Source organism: Podarcis melisellensis (assembly GCF_964234715.1).
Source record: "Podarcis melisellensis genome assembly, chromosome: 2".
In the NCBI taxonomy this organism is placed as follows: Eukaryota; Metazoa; Chordata; class Lepidosauria; order Squamata; family Lacertidae; genus Podarcis; species Podarcis melisellensis.
In genome coordinates, this window is record NC_138529.1 from 99,076,176 (window position 1) to 99,096,484 (window position 20,309).

The following is a 20,309-nucleotide window of genomic DNA, read 5'->3' on the forward strand; positions in this document are numbered from 1 at the left end:
ACTACGGTCCCAGGATGCTTTAGGTGAAGCCATGATTGTTAAAGTGGTTTAATAATGCTTTGAATATATGGTGTTGATGTGGCCTAATAGTCCCACGTATAGGAGCTCGCCCAATTCTTGTAAAAGCCTATCTAGAAGCATAGAATTGTGAGTCAGAAGCGACTCTATCTTGTCCTGACAGCATCCCCAAACAGTGCTTAATCACCATATATTCCCACAGTACCGATTTGCCACTATAGTACTATTTTTCACCACCAACATTTTGTGTGTGGTGGCAGCAGAACCTCCCTAATATCTTCTACGATATCAAAGAATCACAGCAAGCACCTACTGGGTTCCACAGCTTCGGAAACAAGAAGTTAAAAGGTTGTCCCCAACCCTTTCTTCCTTCTCCCCTTGCCACAAAGCAATTCCTCCAAGATCTGTAGGATGAATTTCCATTCCACAAGGGCTATAGGTTGAGAAATGGAAGCCGGAAAATGTGGGATCAAGCCAAGGTCACCCACTGGCTGCACAAGTGAACAGAGGTTTCATCTCACATCTTTCAGGTGGCAGCCCGTTAGGTATTTAATAGGCCAGACCTGTGATTACTGTGTGTTGGCATGGCGTTTTCACGTTTATTGCCACAAGTACTGCACAAACATTGCTAGAGTGGATCATGCCTTGTCCCTCGTGTGCCTGTGCACTACTGCCCTCTGCTGGACAGGAACAAAACTGCTACTCTTCGTATCACACAGACGTTGTACAAAAGGCCTCTTTTCAACTTCCAGTTTCCATGGTGAAAAATCCAAATATGGTATGGACTTGTACTTGTGCCTGTTCTCAGGTCAGGTACGCATTATGGCAAGAATTTTGCAGTGGATCTTCATGCTCCAAATGACTTGCAATTAGTTGGTGGGGGGGAGCATAAATCCTTCCTATGGTACAAATATAGAGCAAGTATATAAAGGTCAAGCCTTTTGCTGTAAAATGAACAGAAAGCTAAATACCGCCCAAAATATTGGGATCTAAGGCCGATTTAGTCAATATCTCCAGTAACTCCAGATGTGCTGATATTACCATTCTCAAATCCCTCACACAGTCATACATGCAGTAACCTTCCAAAGCCATTCATTCAGACTTTGCTGCTGTAGCCAAGAACAAGTTTCATCACAGTGGTTGAAAGGAAGGGGGGAAGGGACTAGCAATTCAGAGGCTTTTGAAACCTATTCTTTCTTCTTAAGCAGATTTTCAAGCTTGTCTTCCAAAGCACGAGAGCTGCAAACCATAAAAAGGTTGAAAGAGAGAATCTGACAAACTTGACCAAACTGTGGACTTGCAGAAAATATATTGGAGACTGAGTGAATCACATGGACACACCCACACACCTGTTCTAGAAGCTTCCTATTTCTGTTTTCCATCATGAGTCACCAGAAAGCTCTGATTGCTTTTATCAAGTGAACCCTGTACACTTAAAATGGAATAGATGGTTTAAAATTCTGACAGGATCCTGTATTTTTAATCCTTAAGATGAATTTTGCAGATATAGCAAAAGCAACAGGCAAACTAATGGCTATTGCTACTTGAATCATCTTCACAGTAAGGAAATATATCTTTTGAAAATCACTTATTTCTTCTCACATCACATCTGACCAGAAGGTTACATATGTATCTACGTGAGGTAAAACCTGAGGAAATATTATCAGTCACATTGACCAACCTTTACATTTGCATATGAAAATTCTCACGCTGCTTTCTGAAATTTTCAATTTGTGCACGGATATTCAAAGAACATCATCATCATCATCATCAAAATTTGTATACTGCCTTTCAGCTGAAGATCCCAGGGTGGTTCACAACAGAAAAATGCAGGATGAGAATACAAAATACATAAGAAAATAAAACCAATACCCCCCCCAGTCACATTTAAAAAGCCATAGAATGTCAATCAGCCAAAGGCCTGGTTATAGAGAAATGTTTTCGCCTGGTGCCCAAAGATATGTAATGAAGGTACCAGGTAAGCCTTCCTGTGGAGAGCATTCCACAAACAGGGAAGCATCACAGAAAAGGCTTGTTCTCATGTTGTTGCCTTCCCAACTTCTCATGAAGGAGGAAAGACGGGCCTCAGATGATGATTGCAGGGTCCAAGTTGGTTCCTATGGGGAGAGGCAGCCCTTGAGGTATTGCAGTCCTGAGCCGTTTAAGGCTTTACAGGTCAAAACCAGCACTTTGAATTGGGCCCAGAAACTAATTGGCAGTGCAGTCAGGCCAGGCTCAGTGTAATATGCTTAAAGTGTCTTGCTCCGTTGAGCAACCTGACCACCGAATTTTGCACTAGCTGAAGTTTCCGAACCCTCTTCAGGGGCTGCCCAATGTATAACACATTGCAATAATCTAACCTAGAGGTTATCAGAGCATAGGCAACAGAAGTTCAGCTATCCCTGTCCAGATAGGAGTGCATCTGGGCCACCAGCCAAAACTGATGGTAGACACCTCATCCTACTGAGGACACCTGAGCCTCAAGTGACAACAAAGGATCCAGGAGTACCCCTAAGCTAGAAACCTGCTCCTTCAGAGGAAGTGTAACCCCATCAAGAGCAGGCCATCTCCCACCCATCTGGTCTAGGGAATTACCCACTAACACTGTCTCAGTCTTATCTTGATTGAGCTTCAGTTTCTTGGCTCTCATCCAGTCCATTACCAAGGCAAGACACTGGTCCAGCACTTCCACTGCCTCACCTGCAGGTGTAAAAAAAAAAGTAGAGTTCTGTGTCATAAGCATATTGCTGATAACATCCTCCAAAACTCCAGATAACCCCACTTAGCAGTTTCATGTAGATGTTTCGTGTAGTTATGTTTACATAAAAGTGAGGTATTTTAAGTTAAGAATTAATTTTCTAGTATGGTGGTAGATTTGGGCTTGTGGTAAGACTAACTTGTCAGGGCTCTTTCTGTTTGGATGATGCAAAATTCAACTGAGTGAATGAAGGAACGAATTATTTTCAGGAGCTTTCAATTACTCAGCTCTCAAGCAACTGTTGGGTGCATTCTGATGAATAAGGAGACTTGTTGGTCATTTTTAGTATAATGTTGCTGTCCATTCCAAAAGTTATTTATCTGTGGCATAGTTATTTATCTGTGGCATAGTTTTTTTTGGAAGGAAGAATCTCATTCATATTTTGAATTTTCAGATTCATTTTGGTTTTTTTAGCGTCTTCACATATGGCCTGAATAATGTGTATTAGCTGGGGAGAAATGCGTGAAAATGCAGACAGAAAGCAATAGCAAATAAACATTTAGATACAGCCATGGTAAGAGCGGCCAATGAGTTGGAACAGAGAGAACCTAGAGGCTGCCATTGCTGACGGGTGTCTGAGGAGGAGGAGGGTTCCCTTTCCCTTTCCAGCAGCTGTCTAAGGCAGCAGTGGAATCAAGGGATTGGCACAAAGTGCAGACTACCTAAATACACCTCCTTTGATGGAGCTCAATGGGGACAGTCACCCAATAGCCCTTGACCCATCATACCAGTCCCTATCCTTTGTACCGTCTAAGTAATGAAAAACACTCAGTAATGTATTAGGTAAAGGTAACCCTGACCATTAGGTCCAGTCATGACCGACTCTAGGGTTGTGGCGCTCGTCTCGCTTTACTGGCCGAGGGAGCCGGTGTATAGCTTCCGGGTCATGTGGCCAGCATGACTAAGCCGCTTCTGGCTAACCAGAGCAGCTCACGGAAATGCCGTTTACATTCCTGTCGGAGCAGTACCTATTTATCTACTTGCACTTTGACATGCTTTCAAACTGCTAGGTTGGCAGGAGCTGGGACTGAGCAACAGGAGCTCACCCCATTGCGGGGATTCGAACCGCTGACCTTCTGATTGGCAAATCCTAGGCTCTGTGGTTTAACCCACAGCGCCACCCGTGTCCTCAGCAATGTATTACATACACACAATTACACTGCCTTTGTAGAGATACAGCATCAGAGGTCAAATAGCCATGTTTGCAGTCCAATACCATTGAAGAAATGAACAGAAACCACAGTCTTTAATTCTTTTTCTTTCCCCTCCCCCTTGTTTCCAAAAGGACTCTCTGCGGATGGTGGGGCCAAGCGGCAAGAGCATCTCTCTCGATTTTCCATGCCTGATCTAAGCAAAGATTCTGGAATGAATGTCTCAGAGAAGCTGAGCAACATGGGGACCCTGAATTCCTCCGTCCAGTTCAGGAGCGCCGAGTCTGTCCGGAGCCTACTTTCCGTTCAACAGTACCAAGATATGGAAGCCAACCTGCATGACCTCACTAACCCCATTGGGTACAGGGACACACCGTCCCGTGGAAGGATGCACCAGAGCTTTGACTATGACAGTGGGATGCCGGGGAACAAATTGGCTGGGCAGGAAGGTGCCCGGCATCCCCCCATGAGCGAGCGCACCCCAAGACGAACTAATCTCCGAGATGACGACCGGCGGTATCGCCCCCACAGGCCCCGGCGGTCCAGGCGCTCCCGCTCAGACAACGCCCTTCACCTCGCCAGCGAGCAGAGCTACAAGTTGAAAGAAAGGCCCTCTCTGCGAGCCAGGGAAGACTACGATCAGTTCTTGCAGCAGAGAGGTTGCCGAGAGACGGCAGAGCAGGGCGCACGGAGAAATCTGTACGGCCAGTGTCCAAGGACCGTATCGGACCTTGCTTTGCAGAACCACTTTAGCGAAAGGTGGGGACCCTACTTTGCTGAATACGACTGGTGCTCGACTTGCTCCTCCTCCTCCGAATCTGACAACGAAGGCTACTTCCTCGGGGAACCGATCCCGCAACCCAGCCGCCTCCAGTACGTCACTGGCGAAGAGCTCCTTCACAAATATGGCTCCTACAGCATGCCGAAGTCTTCCACACTAGGTGGTCGAGGACAGTTACACAGCCGGAAAAGACAAAAGAGCAAAAACTGCATCATAGCATAACCACGTTGCCCAAGCAGTGTTGGAGAATGTAACTACTTCATCAACTTGCACTGTTGTAGGTCTTAAAAGTGCTTTTCATTGTAACGGAAATACCTGGCGAGCTGGGAGCTGTAAGAAGGAGGTCATAGACAAGGGTCTATAAATAGTCATAATCGTTGGCATGGTGAATATGTTTTGCACATTTTATTTTGGGGATGGAGGGAGGGATAAAATTTATTTTAGCATGTAATCGTCACAAATTTACCTCCTTCCCACAAGTAGCTGCCACCCACTTAATACACAGTTCACCCTCATCTTTTAAGTTGCCATTGTTTTCTATAGCCAGCTTCTAGTTATTTTTCTCTCTCTTGATTTTCATTTTCATCACCTGCTTTTGGTCATTCTTCTGCCAGATTGTGTAAGTTATTTCCATTATTGTTCTGTAAATGCAAAGAAAATGAGAGTTTGGAGAAAAATATTTTTGTATTTTGTAATATCAGAGGAATTTCTGTATCTTAGGAGTCCCTGGGAAACTCATGCATATCCATCATGCCTTTCAGCTAGAGCTAAACAAACAGAGCTTTCTCTTTTGCCATCAGATTTTTTTTCTGGATCAGCAAGGCTTTCCTTTCTGCACCTGCTCTAAAAGCAAAAGAGCCTCTTATAAATTCATTAGCTCTTGCGGAGGCCTACAGGGTTGCTTTTAAATAATAATAATAATAATAATCTACTAACACTTGCATTTTATGTTATTCTGTAAAACAAATACAGGCGTCTGTTACCGAAACGAAATAAAAAAAACAAAAGTTGCTGTTTTTCCAACAACATTTAAGAAAAACCCGTAACCACCAAATGTTTGGAAAAAGAACCCAGGTCTAAGAAGGAAGTTTACATCTATTTGGAGAGGGCTGGAGTCGCTAAAAAAAAAATAATTCAGCTACTTTTGGGAGGATAGACCAAAACAGTTGTAAATGGTTCAGTTGTGTGGTGTCAGCATGAACTTGTTTTGAGTATAGAATTGTTTTCTGGTGCTCTAGTTTCCTGGCATTTGTTAACTGCTGTTCATTACCAAGAGGTAACTTCAACACTGCCTTCTTCTGAAATTCATAATGAAACGAATACATCCTAATCATGTCAGACTTAAAGCCTACCCTTGGGAGATAAACACTTCAAACCCATTACGAAGGCAGTTTGAAGGGCCTATCCTCAGGGTAGAATGGAGTCCATTCTTTGGAAGTAGAACAAAGCAACAACAGCTTCAACATGGTAGTTGTATACATAGGGCTCAAAGTGTAGTGTGTGCTATGGTGGATGTGATTTTTTTCTCTGTATGCTTTAAACAATTGGGAGATTGACACCCAGATGTGTTCTATATTGTTTTCAGATGAGACAGCGGGAAAGAAGGAAATTCTTTTTTTCTTTTTTTCCCTTTTGGTTCTTGTACTTTTTACTACAAGGCTGTAAAACGGGTTTTCAGTAGACCCCCAGCTAAATAGGATCTTGCCAGCTTACAACACCTGCGGAGAACTGGGTGGCTCTGTTAGAACAAGAGTCAATGGGAATAGATGGCAAAACCCAAATTGGTGTGAGTGGAATGGGGCAGACAAACAAACAGACAGGTGTGGGAGCCCTGACTCTCCAGTTGGACCTAAGAAATGGGGTCTTTGGGCCTGCTCCAGCTCCACTATGGAACAGGCCTTGGATCAATGTACTTGTAACGCTGAGGGAACAGATGGCCTTGCCTATTGGAAAGCAGTGACTTGGAAGGAAATCTCAGATACGGATGTATCCATAGCACAGCTAAGAATCTTTTTGTTGTGCATCAGGAGAATGTGATAATTATGATTTTTTTTTTCAAAAAAAATAAAGAAAAAGAAACAAGGTGATGTATAAAAAGAAATACTTTCTTGGCTTCGATGAATGAACATATTGGCCCGAACAGAAAATATATTGGTGTGTGTTTTTTACAGTAGATTCTATTCGCTGTCATCTCATTAGGGGGTATATATTTATTTCCTTTTGACTCATTTTATGCTCAGTGAAATAGAACCCACAGTGTCTGTTATCATTCTGATGTGCCCCATTGACATCTCAGAAGAACACAGTTCCCAATGCATTTCAATGCAGCTTAAGCACACAAAGCTGTCCATGACATATAAGAGAGCAAGGGAACTTGTGTGGGCTGCAGGTTCACCTCATAACCCCTGGATCTTGGGAATGGCAGTACAGTCTGCAGCAATCATTTGACTTACACTCACAGGTGGAAACATCCCATTTTGTCTATTGCACATTGTTAACTAGCCATGGTTTATACAAACTGCCACTTCCTGTGTTGTTGCCTTTTCACTTATTGGACAGAACCATGATGACCATGTTAACAACGTTAAATTGATTAGAAATGGTAGACATAAACGGGAAATTTAGAGGGGAGGGAAACCTAGATATGGTTTACTAAATGTATAAGCATGATTCATTTAGGCTGGGGTGGACCCTGTGGCCCTACAGACATTGGTGGACCCCAGATCTCATTTTCCCTGACCATTGGGCATGCTGGCTGAAGCTGAAAGGGGTTGGCAGTCCAACGACATCTGAAGAACCACCCCGATTTATGCCCTGGTCAAATTAATCAGTTCTTAGGTTTGTTTTAAGGTATTAGGGCACCAAGAAGTTGGCATATTACATATTAGGCCCAAAGCAACTAATGTGACTGAACCTCCTGGAAAGAAATGAGACTAGTACTACTACTATTAGCACTAAATTTTATTTATGAAATATTTTATATGAAAATTCAGCCTGCATTGAACCGTACTACAAGTACATATCCTAACTACATTTTATTCATTTGTTATTTAAATGACCATTTTAATAATAAGATCTTTAAAAATGCAGTTTATCAAAGTGTGACTCAATCAAACATGATTCGAGGATTGCTGTCTATAAAGCTGCAATTCTCTGCCTGCCTACCTGGGAGCAAACCCGTTTAACTCAACAAGACTTGCTTCTGAGTAAACATGCATAGCATTAGGCTGTAAATCCCTTAGATGTCTTTAAAGTGCTGTTTTCAGATAAAGGAATGGTTTGTATTTTGGAGGGAGTTGCATATGCATAATACCTTTATCGGTAGTCCATAATTGCCAATAATTACATATAATTACTTCTTGAAATTACATACAGATTGTTAATTGGGGACAGATCGTTAACTGGTGTTAATCAGCATATTCCAGAGAGGTGTAGAGATTCATGGCGATGCACCATGGAGAGGAAAAACACACATGTGCTGAATTTGACAACCATCACTCTCTGAAACCCCCCAAATACCAAATGTAAGCCTGTGATTCCACCCTTAACTTCATAAAAGTTTCTATAGCAATTTTATTGGTTAATGGTGTCGGTCAAAGAAAGAAGGAAGCAGCCAAGAGTTGGCAACATGTTGAATCCTTTATCTATCCGAAGAACAGATTAAGATGTGTGAGTTGGCAAATCGAAACAATTTACTAATGCCATGGGTAGCTCAACACCAGATACTATTGTGTAGACAAAGGCTACATATACCAGTAGTCTTAATATTCTGTGAAGCTAGGCTAAGCCAACAGCTCAATTCTGCGCATGCCTCTTGAGAAGTAAGTCTTACTGAGTTTCAACAGGAACTACTACCAGATAAGCATATAGTGCAGCCTACCGAACACAGTAAGACTTCCAAGTAATGATGCCATGGTTGGCCAACAAGATGTATAATGCTACTTATATGAAGCCCAAACAGGCTGGCTGGTCAAGTGAATTCAGAAGGCCAGGGCAGCTACCTTTGACAGGGCAAGTCAGTCCCTGAGTGTGGGCCAGTTGTGGGCCATTATTATCAAGTCACCTTATCAGAAAACCACCTAAACAAGTGTTTGTCTCTCTCTGTGTGTGTATACTGTGTATATATATATGTGTGTGTGTGTATATATGTATATACTGTGTACACACACACACACATATATTAATCCTGCACACCTTATCCATCTACACATACCATCTTTCCTGCTCCTATTAGGTGCAATTGGCTGTTGCCCTGAGATCAAGTCCACATAAGTCCATTGATTAAAAGCATGGGGAAGACAATGTGAATGGAAGAAGAAGCCTTTACGCCATCCTTGTAGCTGGCTTCTCCCCTGGGACTTAAGTGGATCTTTGCCTGGAGGATGAAGCCGACCATTGAAAGGTCTAATGAATTCCTCCAGGCTTATGATAAATACTACAGGTGAATCACTGGTGTTAATGAATTGGATCCCAAACAACAGGAAGCTAAAGCAAACACACCCACATTTTTGGTCCATCTGTACTCTACAGACAAAACTGAGGGTTGGCTCCTGTTAGAAAGTGTCCGCGATCAAAGCAAGACAAAAGCAGGGACACCTGGACATGCTTTTATTGCAGGAAGCCCCATCAATGGAAAGGGTTCGCAGAAAAAGAATCCTAAGGCAGCAGGGGCTTGGAGAGAGCAATTTAGTACACTGGGGTCATCAAAATGCGGGGAGTTGCGATAATCACAGCTAAGAAAATGAATGTATGTCATAACAGAAGAAAGTCCCTTGGTGGCAGGCAGGTATTATAATAGGCAGTTTGTAAGGAGAGCTGATAAGGGACGTGGGTGGCGCTGTGGGTTAAACCACAGAACCTAGGGCTTGCCAATCAGAAGTCCCAGCGGTTCGAATCCCCGTGGTGGGGTGAGCTCCCGTTGCTCGGTCCCTGCTCCTGCCAACCTACCAGTTTGAAAGCACGTCAAAGTGCAAGTAGATAAATCAGTACTGCTCCGGCGGGAAGGTAAACGGCGTTTCCGGGCGCTGCTCTGATTCGCCAGAAGTAGCTTAGTCATGCTGGCCACATGACCCGGAAGCTGTACGCCGGCTCCCTCGGCCAATAAAGTGAGATGAGCACCGCAACCCCAGAGTCGGTCACGACTGGACCTAATGGTCAGGGGTCCCTTTACCTTTAAGGAGAGCCGATAACAGTAGCTTTTGCTTGCTTGCCCAGTAAGGCGTTATTTTCTCAGGGAAACGCTTAACAAGGTAGAGAACTTCAAACAAGGGGTGGTAATCCCTGGAAGTGAAGACTTAAATGATGCAAAGGACACTAACATGGGCACGAGAATAAAAGAAGTAATAAATGTTGGGAATGTAAAGAAAAAGAAGGATCTTTTTATCACATGTGGTGGGAATGTAAGAAAGCGGAAAGCTTCTGGGAAATGATATACAATGAGATGAAAAAGATGTTGAAATATACATTTATGGGAAAAACCAGAAGCATTTTTACTTGGCATTTTAGGGGAGGATATCAACAGACAGGATAGTAAATGGTTTTTATATAACGAGGGGTGGGATAGTCCAGGTACAGGTTCCTGCTAAAATAGCCAAAGTTATTGCAGATCGTGGTCTTGTTAACAGAGAATCAGAATGGTAGAGTTGGAAAGGACCCAAGGGCCATCTTGTCCTACAATGCAGGAATTCAGGTAAGGCTCCCATGACAGATGGCCACCCAACCTCTGCTTTAAAACCTCCAAGGAAGAAGAGTCCACAACCTCCCGTGGAAGACCATTCCACTGTCAAACAGGTCTTAGTGAGGGTGCATACACCTGGGTGTTTGAGAATGGTTTAGTTGAGATTCCTGGATTGCAGAGGATTGGGCTTCTAACTCAATGATGCTATGAATATATGATCAGCGGAACTTAATCTCTGCTAGGCAAGTCCGTTAACTGACAGGCTTGCTCTTAAGATCCTATTCGTCTTAAAGATGCAGTAACATAGATCAGCATGGGGGTGTGCCCGCAAAGGGGGCTGCAGAATAGGAAAGATGAAATGTGGGGTGGTCTGTGTGCAACAGAGATTCCGTGTTCCATAAAGAGAGGAGCGGAAAGAGAGATGCAACTCCTTAACGTTAGTTGTTGCTCCACCGTGGAGTCTCGGGACAGAGTGACGGCCATCTGTGAAGTCGCCAGAAGAAAGCTGTGTGTGGCACCAAACCCAAAGGCTCTTTCCTCCTCGTCTGTTTCCATTTTGAGGGCCTCGGAGCAACATCTGCAAGAAATCAAGTGCAGGATCCCATGCTGCAGCAATATGCCAAATTCCAGCGTGCAAGTCGGGCCCTGCTCTTAGCCGTTTTGTGTGTGAGCCTCTCTTAAAGTTCTCCTTGAAAACCGGGCTGTGTCAAAATGCACCTAACCCTGTTTGGATCATCTGAGCTGCATCTGTATCTTTTTAGCAGTATATATATATATATTTAAAAATGCAATTTGCAGCCCTTCCAAGGATTGGAGCAATGAGCACTTTTGGTTGGGGAGAAGAAAGCTGCCTCAATGAGTTGTGCAAAATCTTGGCTGCTGGCTGCCAGCATCGACGAATCAACTAACAGTTGCTCTGCATGAAAATGGCAAGATCTGAATTCAAATGCAAATAGGTGGAGTGGACCTGTACTTAAAGGCAATCTGCAAGAGCTCTTCTATTGGTTCGTGTGATCTGGAGATGAACCCTTGAATTCCACCAGGATAAAACACAGTATCTAAGAGCATAAGTACATAAGAAGAACCTCTTGGATCAGCCCATCTAGTCTGGCATCCTGCTCTCACCATGGCCAACCAAATGTTTATGGGAAGCTCGAAAACAGGACCTGAGCCCCATAACATTCTCCTTACATGGAGGTCCCAGCAGCTGGCATTCCTGTACCTCCACTGCCTCCTGCTTGAAAACACAGGAGACGCGAGTGCTCTTGCACTCAGCTCCTGCTTGCAGTATATTCCCAGAGGCATCTGGTTGGCTAGATGGGTCATTGGTCTGATCCAGCAGGCTTTTCTTATGTTCAGCAACAGATTCTTAAAAATAGAGGCCATTCCTGGTAAACTGGAACAGTCGGAACATATGGCTAAGCCTTATCTGCAGTTCTTCTTCCCAAAATTGGGGAGTGATTGCTATAAAAGAACAGACACATCAAAAGCAGAATAAGAGCCCCACCACTTTCAGTTGGAAATATGTCAAGGCCTGTTTGTCTAGTGTCCACTTTATTCCTTCCAACATGCCGCCCCCTCCCCCTTGTTTGGGTATTGTCCCCACATTCGCAGAAGAGGTCAAAGGCGACTATGGAGTTGCAGCACTCATCTCACTTTCAGGCAGGGAGCCAGCGTTTGTCCACAGACAGCTTTCTGGATCATGTGGGCAGCATGGCCAAACCGCTTCTGACACAGCAGGACACCGTGACGAGTGCCAGAGTGCACAGAAACGCCGTTTACCTTCCCACCGCAGTGGTACCTATTTATCTACATGCATAGGTGTGCTTTCAAATTTCTAGGTTGGCAGGATCTGGGACAGAGCAACGATCTTCAGATCGGTAAGCCCCAGAGGCTCGGTGGTTTAAACCACAGCGCCACCCGCTGTGTGAGTCAAAAGCTCACAGGTGTTAAGGCGGGATCATTTCCATGACACACCCAAAATATTCAGTTCTGCAGCATTGCGGATTGTGAGCGACGCTTTACGTTGACATTGTGGTGGAAACACCAGCATGCTCACACCCGGGTCCCAGCTGAATTCAGAACTTTTTGGTCACTGCATTCCTAACCTTCATAGCAAAGGTGAAAGAGACTCTTAATCTAAGGGCTGTGGATTTGATGCCACATGTTCGGCGAACAGATTCCTGCATTGCAGGGGCTTAGACTAGATGACCCTCATGGTCCCTTCCAATTCTGCAATTCTTTGATTCAAAGAAGGAAACCCGGTAACTCTAACACATATGCCTTGAACAAGGTATCACATATGCTCCAGAGAAGCGGACACAGAGCAATGGATCCAAACTACAAGAAAGAAGATTCCACCTAAACATTAGGAAGAACTTCCTGACAGTAAGAGCTGTTTGACAGTGGAACTTGCTGCCAAGGAGTGTGGTGGAGTCTCCTTCTTTGGAGGTCTTTAAGCAGACGCTTGACAACCATATGTCAGGAGTGCTCTGATGGTGTTTCCTGCTTGGCAGGGGGTTGGACTCGATGGCCCTTGTGGTCTCTTCCAACTCTATAATTCTAAGATTCTTGGACACAAGCAACATACAAGCGAGTTGACAACAAAGGTACTAAAGAGAGCAGCAAAGAGTTAAAATGTATTGTTTGGTCCCCCCCCCCCTCCAGGCATTTGCTATCAGGTATGTGAGGGAACTGTTAACGCTTCCTGCTCATCTATGATTAACTGCTTCTGACACAATGGATGGAAGGAGCTACACCAGCCGGCTGTGTTCTGCTTTGTAGCCATCTGTCCCCGCTTGCTGCATCCCTCTTTCTCCACAGGCTACGCTCTGGATGACCTGCGTAAGGGCAGATGTGTGCCTTCGAAAGGTATTTCCCTCAGAGCGTTCCTCGTCGTAGGAAATCGTGACCTTAATCTCCTCCTCCTTATTCCCTTAAAAGGTGGCTGGGCTGAAGGCGAGACGCTATAGAGATACAGCTAATTTCGTGTGTTGGAAGAGTAAAAGAGCATCTCTCTACCAAATAACAACATACAGATGCAACAAACACACTTGCAAGCATTATTGTTATACAGACTGTGGCACAAGTTTGTCAGGGAACGGGTGCCAGCTTCTGCTCCAGGGTGCCCTCACTTGCACCCACTGCCTGTTTATTCGATTTATACCCCCCGCCTTTCCTCTCAGGAGCACAAGGTCACATACCCTGCTCTCCCTTCTCCTCATTTATCTTCCCAGAAACCCTGTGAGGTAGCTTAGGCTGAGAGACTGTGACTGACCCAAGATCACCCATAAAACTTTAGGCTGAGTGGGGATTCGAACCCTCATCTCCCAGGTCATAGCAGAGCACTCTAACCACTGCACCACACTGACTCTCATTATGCATTCATTATGTGAAGTGCCTCTAATTATTTGATTTGCCAGCTAAAGTCCACCACCTCTCTGTCACCCCCTCCCTTCTCTCCACAATATGCTTTTGACACCTATGGCCTTGGAGTTAGCTAATGTGGCCTTACTTTTCTCCTCACATAATGGTGTATCTCTCTCTCTCTCTCTCTCTCTCTCTCTCTCTCTCTCTCTCTCTCTGTGTGTGTGTGTGTGTGTGAGAGAGAGAGAGAGAGAGAGAGAGAGAGAGAATGCTTAAGTAAGATATTATCGATCAGGTTATTTTTTCCTTACCCTGCAATACCCATCTTTGGGTAGACACAATTTGGGTTATGACAAAGGACTTTCTCCTCTCCTTCCAATGCAAATATGCTCCAGTGATTCCAAACTACATTAGTAAGTCAGAACCAGATGTATCTGCCCATCTAAATTGTCCTGGAGTGGTAAAAATCAACCTGGAGTGAACCTGGATTGCCTTTGTGTGCCATAGAAGCACTGGGGGTGTGACTTGCCATTGGTAATGAAGGGGGGCTGCTGCTTTTTCTCCTTTCTCTTCCTCCGGCTCCCTCAGTTTTGATTTCCCCATCATATGTGCCGGAGAGGGGGTGACGAAGAACAAGGTAGCCAGTGTGCTGCTGGAACAAGGTCTGGACTTGTGTTCGCAGCTGGGGAGATTTAATGAGGCTGCGTGCTGGCCAGCTTCCTTATTGACAGGGCTGTCTGAGCTTGGACGGTCAAGGTGATGAGTTGCCTGGCAGCCAGCGTCTTGGGCACCCAAGCGGCTCTGGCTATTCAGAAGTAGCTAGCCAGTGGCATTGAAGCAAGCTTGGCTCGATGCTTCACTGTTTCCATCAGAGCGGCATAACAGCTGAGGCCCAGCCCTGCTAAGCAAGTACGGCATGAGAAGCTTTTTCTGTGAAGACTTACAATCCATACAGACACCAGCTTCCTCCTCCTTCGTCTCATCCCTATGATTCTTGGTTGTAACCCTGAGGTGTGGTCAGGCTAATGGAACAAGCAGAACAGCACACCATCCAACACTTGGAAGCCAAAATCTGGGACGCCGTCTTCCCAGACACCATCCTCCCATTCCTTATTCCAGAAGCATGATGGGTTGCCATGATCTCACATGATTTCGGGCCTAAATTCCCCCCCTCAAAAAAGTGCTTTGGGGGGCACAAGATTATGGCCCTGAAACAAGTGGTTTTTTTTCCAGGGGGTGGAATCGCAACATGAAATTACGAACCAAATGGCTGCCATGCTTTCCCCCAAAAGAATGGATTGTCCCTCTTTTTCAAGACACTTGTGGGGTATGGAACAGGCCATGGTTGAGCTCTCAAAGGAGAGGCATTTTGGAACAGGGCTCAGCTTCTATCCACCTCCTCTGTGTGTGTGAGAGAGAGGGGGGGAGCGGGGAGGGAGGGAGGGAGGGAGGGAGGGAGGGAGGGAGGGAGGGAGGGAGGGAGGGAGGAAGGAAGGAAGGAAGGAAGGAAGGAAGGAAGGAAGGAAGGAAGGAAGGAAGGAAGGAAGGAAGGAAGGAAGGAAGGAAGGAAGGAAGGAAGGAAGGTGAATAGCCAATCTTGCCTTGTGCTAGGCTGAGAAGAAGCACAGAGGCTTGACATGCTCTCTGTGCTGAATCCAAAGCTATGACTTTGGGAACACACCTAGAAACCTAATGGGGGAACAAGCTCTATTGGAAAGTTAATGCTACAGTGGTACCTTGGGTTACATATGCTTCAGGTTACATACACTTCAGGTTACAAACTCTGCTAACCCAGAAATCGTGCTTCAGGTTAAGAACTTTGCTTCAGGATGAGAACAGAAATCGTGCAGCAGTGGCGCAGCGGCAGCAGGAGGCCCCATTAGCTAAAGTGGTGCTTCAGGTTAAGAACAGTTTCAGGTTAAGTACGGACCTCCGGAACAAATTAAGTACTTAACCTAAGATACCACTGTATGTATAAATAAAACCAATACAGTACAAAGACAACATCGTCTCCAGTTTCCTTTCCCAGAAAGCCAAACTTGAGGTATGCACAGGAATCTCTCTCCGCCTGGAGTTTGGGGTGCATGTAACTTTAAAAAAAAATACTAAATAAATATTAGTTCAGAATCAGTCTGTGAAATGTTTAGGCTTCTCATATTCTGGAGGCTATTGTGGTAAAAATGGCTGCTTTGTCAATGGGCAACCTAAGGGGGGGGGGAATAGTTTCTTGGAGACAAGCATTAGAAGAATGTAAAAGAAAATAAGGGGACTGGTGGCAGTTTGGTTAAATACATAGCAACTCATCATTATTCAGAACTCATACACCATCATGAAGTGAAATAAACGTAGTAGCTAATTTCCCATTTCACTAATGGCTTTCCTGCCCAAATCACCCTAGGTCAAGTGGCCGGCTGGTGGCCTATTCGACAGATGAGGAGACATTATCCCATGTGCAGCTGTGTGCGCAAGGCCAAGCGACAAGGCCATCCTGCCTCTCTTGTCCCATGAGCCCTCAGCCCTTCTACTGCAAGGCTGACACAGCATCTGTCAGATTAAAAATAGAATAGAAGGCCTAAGGCCACCATTGCAGTCCATCTGTGGTCTAGAGGCTTGATGGAGAAAGGGAGACTGGGATGGCCTGGCTGACCCAGGATTGCTCCATGCCTCACTCCTCTTTTCAGTATCAGAAGGACCTCTAAAGTCAGGGAAAGTGAGACTGCCATGGGCCAAGGAAGGCAAGGCGATGTGAAATCTGGTGGCACTACTGCTGCCTGAGGATGGATAAATCGGCCAGTTTTCCTTTCTAATTTTTCCAGTCTTTTCAGTTCATCACATTTCCATATCGTGAAAATTCATCAGCATTTTAGTGCAAATTTCTCCCAACATACACATTTTTGCATGCAATTTTGGCTAATATATACGGTACATTTTTTAAAAAAAGTGATTTCTCCTGATGGAATCTATTTTGAATGATATTTTGCCTGATGTATTCACACTTTGAATTCATGTAACCAGTATTTGCTTGGATGATTGCACGGCATGGTTTGGACAAGTGTGGATCTCGAATGATTCCTGTGTTTCGGTTTTTATGTTGTTTTGGAAGGTTTATCCACCATCTCATTTGCTGCCAGCTGTGCCCATTTCCTGAAGCACACTCAGTGAAATAGCCTGGCCTGGGGGGCTGCCCTGCCTTCCTCTATGGCAGATTTGGCTGGTTATTTTGTGCAATTTGGACACATGGGACTTCCCCTGGCTGTGGGCGCTTCCACACAGCTGCTTGTGGTGCTGCTCCTGCATGAAAATTCTGCGTAGTGTCCACATGCTGGCATCCTCATCAACATGCCACCCCATATTATTTCCCCATCTAATCTGGATTTACTGCCTCCACTGAAAAGCCAATAAACAATTAAAATAACAGCAACGCGGAAATGGCAGATCCAGATTAAACAGAAGGGGAAATATATGAGATGGCTTTTTGATGAGGACAATGTGAAAAAACTACAATGCATGTGTTGGAAATCACATGCATGCTATCCTTTGGAGCCTTGCTTAACATGGGCGACACACCATACTTTCATTGGTGACACATGTGGACATCCATGTATGTTTACAAACCCCACTCAGTGTCTCCTGGTGTGAGAAAAAATTATAGTCTTAGGCCTACGCATGTGAGAATGTTGAAAAGCTACTGAAATGGATAGCTTTCGATTTATGGCTGCAGGAGCTGCTAGATGCTCCCATTGGGCAAGACAAAGCCAGTAGCCACAGACTTCCTAGGTCTGTTGTAGATCCAAGCAAATTTCATCACGTTGCTCTCTCATGTGCCACTGTCAAGATCTAAACGCAAGGTGATATCCGCCGTGACTGCTGAGTCTTTGGACTGGCATGCTTATTATGTTTCTACAGAATTGTGCAGGCAGATCTAATTAACTGAACCTGAGAACTCTATTCATGCGATATAATTTCCTCCTCTGCCCACTGTACAGTCAGACCCCTGCTGCTTTCGTTTTGGCTCGAGACTTTATATTGCATGGTGTGGTTATGGAATCACTTTGGAGAAGAGGCATTCTGTCCAAACTGTAGAAGAGGTAAGAATATGTTCTGCTCCCCTCCCTGCAGTCTCAATAAGAATTGCCCTCCCCGCTATAATTAAATAAAGAAAAATGCAGACGCAGTGGCATGCTATCCAGCTAGCATAACACTACACCATGAGAATATTTTGTTGGGGAAATTACAGGAAAGGGGTCGAGAAGGCTAGGAGGTGATAAAAGAAGATGACTCGTCCTTATTTTCTCACACACACACTCCAGGCAGTGGGGACATGCCCAGGTAGGAGTGGAAAACAATAGAAACATATTGGGATATGGACTACAATGCTTGAGGAAAACAGAGAGAAAGCAACAAACTCTGGAAAGTGTTTTTTAGGAGGGGCAAGTGTCTGTCATTCTCTGAAGATATAATGTGAAATAGTGGGGTTTGCTGCTAGAGCATTGCAGCTGTGTACTTCCACCTATGCTCAAACTAATAACTTGTAAATAAACTTACATATCTCACAATGCCATTAAGCTCCAATGACCCCCTCTGTAAGGAAACCAAACCCAGGTAACCATGTGCTCCTGGAACTTCTCACTACTTGGCTAAAGCATGACAAGCACAGTGATATATCCACCACAAAATGTGTGATGGACCTACCTGCTGAAGCAGTCCTCCCTCCCCCAGGGAATCTAGTAGCACTTTTATCTGACAGGAGGATATCAGTTATAGATAGGTAGCCGTGTTGGTCTGCCATAGTCAAAACAAAAAAAATTCCTTCCAGTAGCACCTTAAAGACCAACTAAGTCAGTTCTTGTTATGAGCTTTCTTGTGCATGCACACTTCTTCAGATACAGGAGGATATCAGTTATGCCCAAGGAAATGGACAACTGGATCCAGCGGGAGACGATCCGTCTTTCACAGCAATGCTGAGTTTGCACGAAAGAACGAAGAAAACAAGGTCAGCCGTAATATGCTAATTCAATCTGAGTAAGTGACACATGTGGAAGAATGCATAATTCAGTCACTCACGTCAAGTATGAATTAATTCACAAACGTGGTCATGAATGGCAAAATGTTGGAGTACTTTGGTCTGTTTCCGTCGAAAGGCTGCAAACCAATGCTCTTGTGAGAGGGGAAAAGTGAACTTTACCACCCAGAGTAGAAGGAGGGCAGGGTCTATAGCAGAGTAGGCTTTTGTTGTAAGTGGGCAGGATGGATCCTGAGTAAGGGGCAGGTACATAGGACGTGGGTGGCACTGTGGGTTAAACCACAGAGCCTAGGACTTGCCGCTCAGAAGGTCAGTGGTTCGAATCCCCGCGACGGGGTGAGCTCATATTGTTTGGTCCCAGCTCCTGCCAACCTAGCAGTTCAAAAGCACGTCAAAGTGCAAGTAGATAAATAGGTACCGCTCTAGCGAGAAGGTAAACAGCGTTTCCATGCACTGCTCTGGTTCGCCAGAAGCGGCTTAGTCATGCTGGCCACATGACCCGGAAGCTGTCTGTGGACAAATGCCGGCTCCCTTGGCCAATAAAGTGAGACGAGCGCTGCAACCCCAGAGTCGGCCACGACTGGACCTAATGGTCAGGGGTCCCTTTACCTTTTAAGGGGCAGGTTCCCCACAACTCCCTGTATACCTCCCAGGGCAAGGGTTGCTCGCATGATGCCCTCCAGAGGGTGTTGGACTCCCATCAGATGCCATCCAGCATACCCCTTGCGTCGTCCCCCCCCAAAAAAAGCACTGATGATGATTAATGAATCCTCCCTCTATAGTAGATAAGGATTACTGTGGAGAAACAAGCCCCTGATTCAAGGTGTAAGCAAGGTAAGGCACATGGAGTGGGTGTGGATGTGGAGTTTCTGATGCACTTGGAAAAATTTATTCTAAAACAAAAACAATAACCCTTGACTGCACTCAGTGGTTGCTGCTACAGAGAGAGAGAAAAATATAAAAAACCTGAAAATGTGTATGCATACATCGAGAATGAAAATTTATCTGACTGAAATAATCCTTACCTGTGAAAAATAATCAGAACTGGCAGGCCTCACTAAGATAGTTATCACTTCATGACAATTGGTGTTTATTTAGCAGTCAGGTTGGTAAAGCCCTCAGCTAGTTCATTTTCCCTCTTTATTTGTGTAATTTCGCTCACACTCTGAAGACGGAAAAGGCCTATGCTCTGCTGCATCTAAGGATTTTCTTCTCTAAGTCAGTGCCTTTAATCTTAAATTACGTGCCTCATAAATATTCTTTCTAGGCTGACACAGGATTAGAGTCAAGCTGCTTTATTTTGGCGCTTGGTTTTAATTAGTTTGCTTTTGTGTCTGCGCCACACTCGTTCTTCATCACAAATTCATTATTTACATTTCCAGCATCTTAACTAATTCAAAACACATATTGATGTGGGGGAAATAAAGGGAGACAAATGCAGGTCAAACATCTGGGCACGTTCCAATTAATAATTACAATTTGCATTCTTCAAGAAATGTGCCAGAATTTATATAGTGGCTGCTAGGGGTTGTTAT

General features: G+C 44.7%; 1 protein-coding gene across 2 annotated transcripts in view; it reads left to right on the forward strand.

Moving 5' to 3' along the window:
- PRICKLE2 (prickle planar cell polarity protein 2) overlaps positions 1-6,783 on the forward strand; it is a 251,802-nt gene extending 245,019 nt beyond the window's left edge. For both annotated transcript variants that reach the window (XM_081901626.1, XM_081901627.1), the window contains one exon: positions 4,062-6,783. In XM_081901626.1, the coding sequence (XP_081757752.1) occupies positions 4,062-4,930 (869 nt within the window). In that variant the 3' untranslated portion in view covers positions 4,931-6,783. The remainder of the gene's footprint in view (positions 1-4,061) is intronic.
- The last annotated feature ends 13,526 nt before the right edge of the window (positions 6,784-20,309 follow it).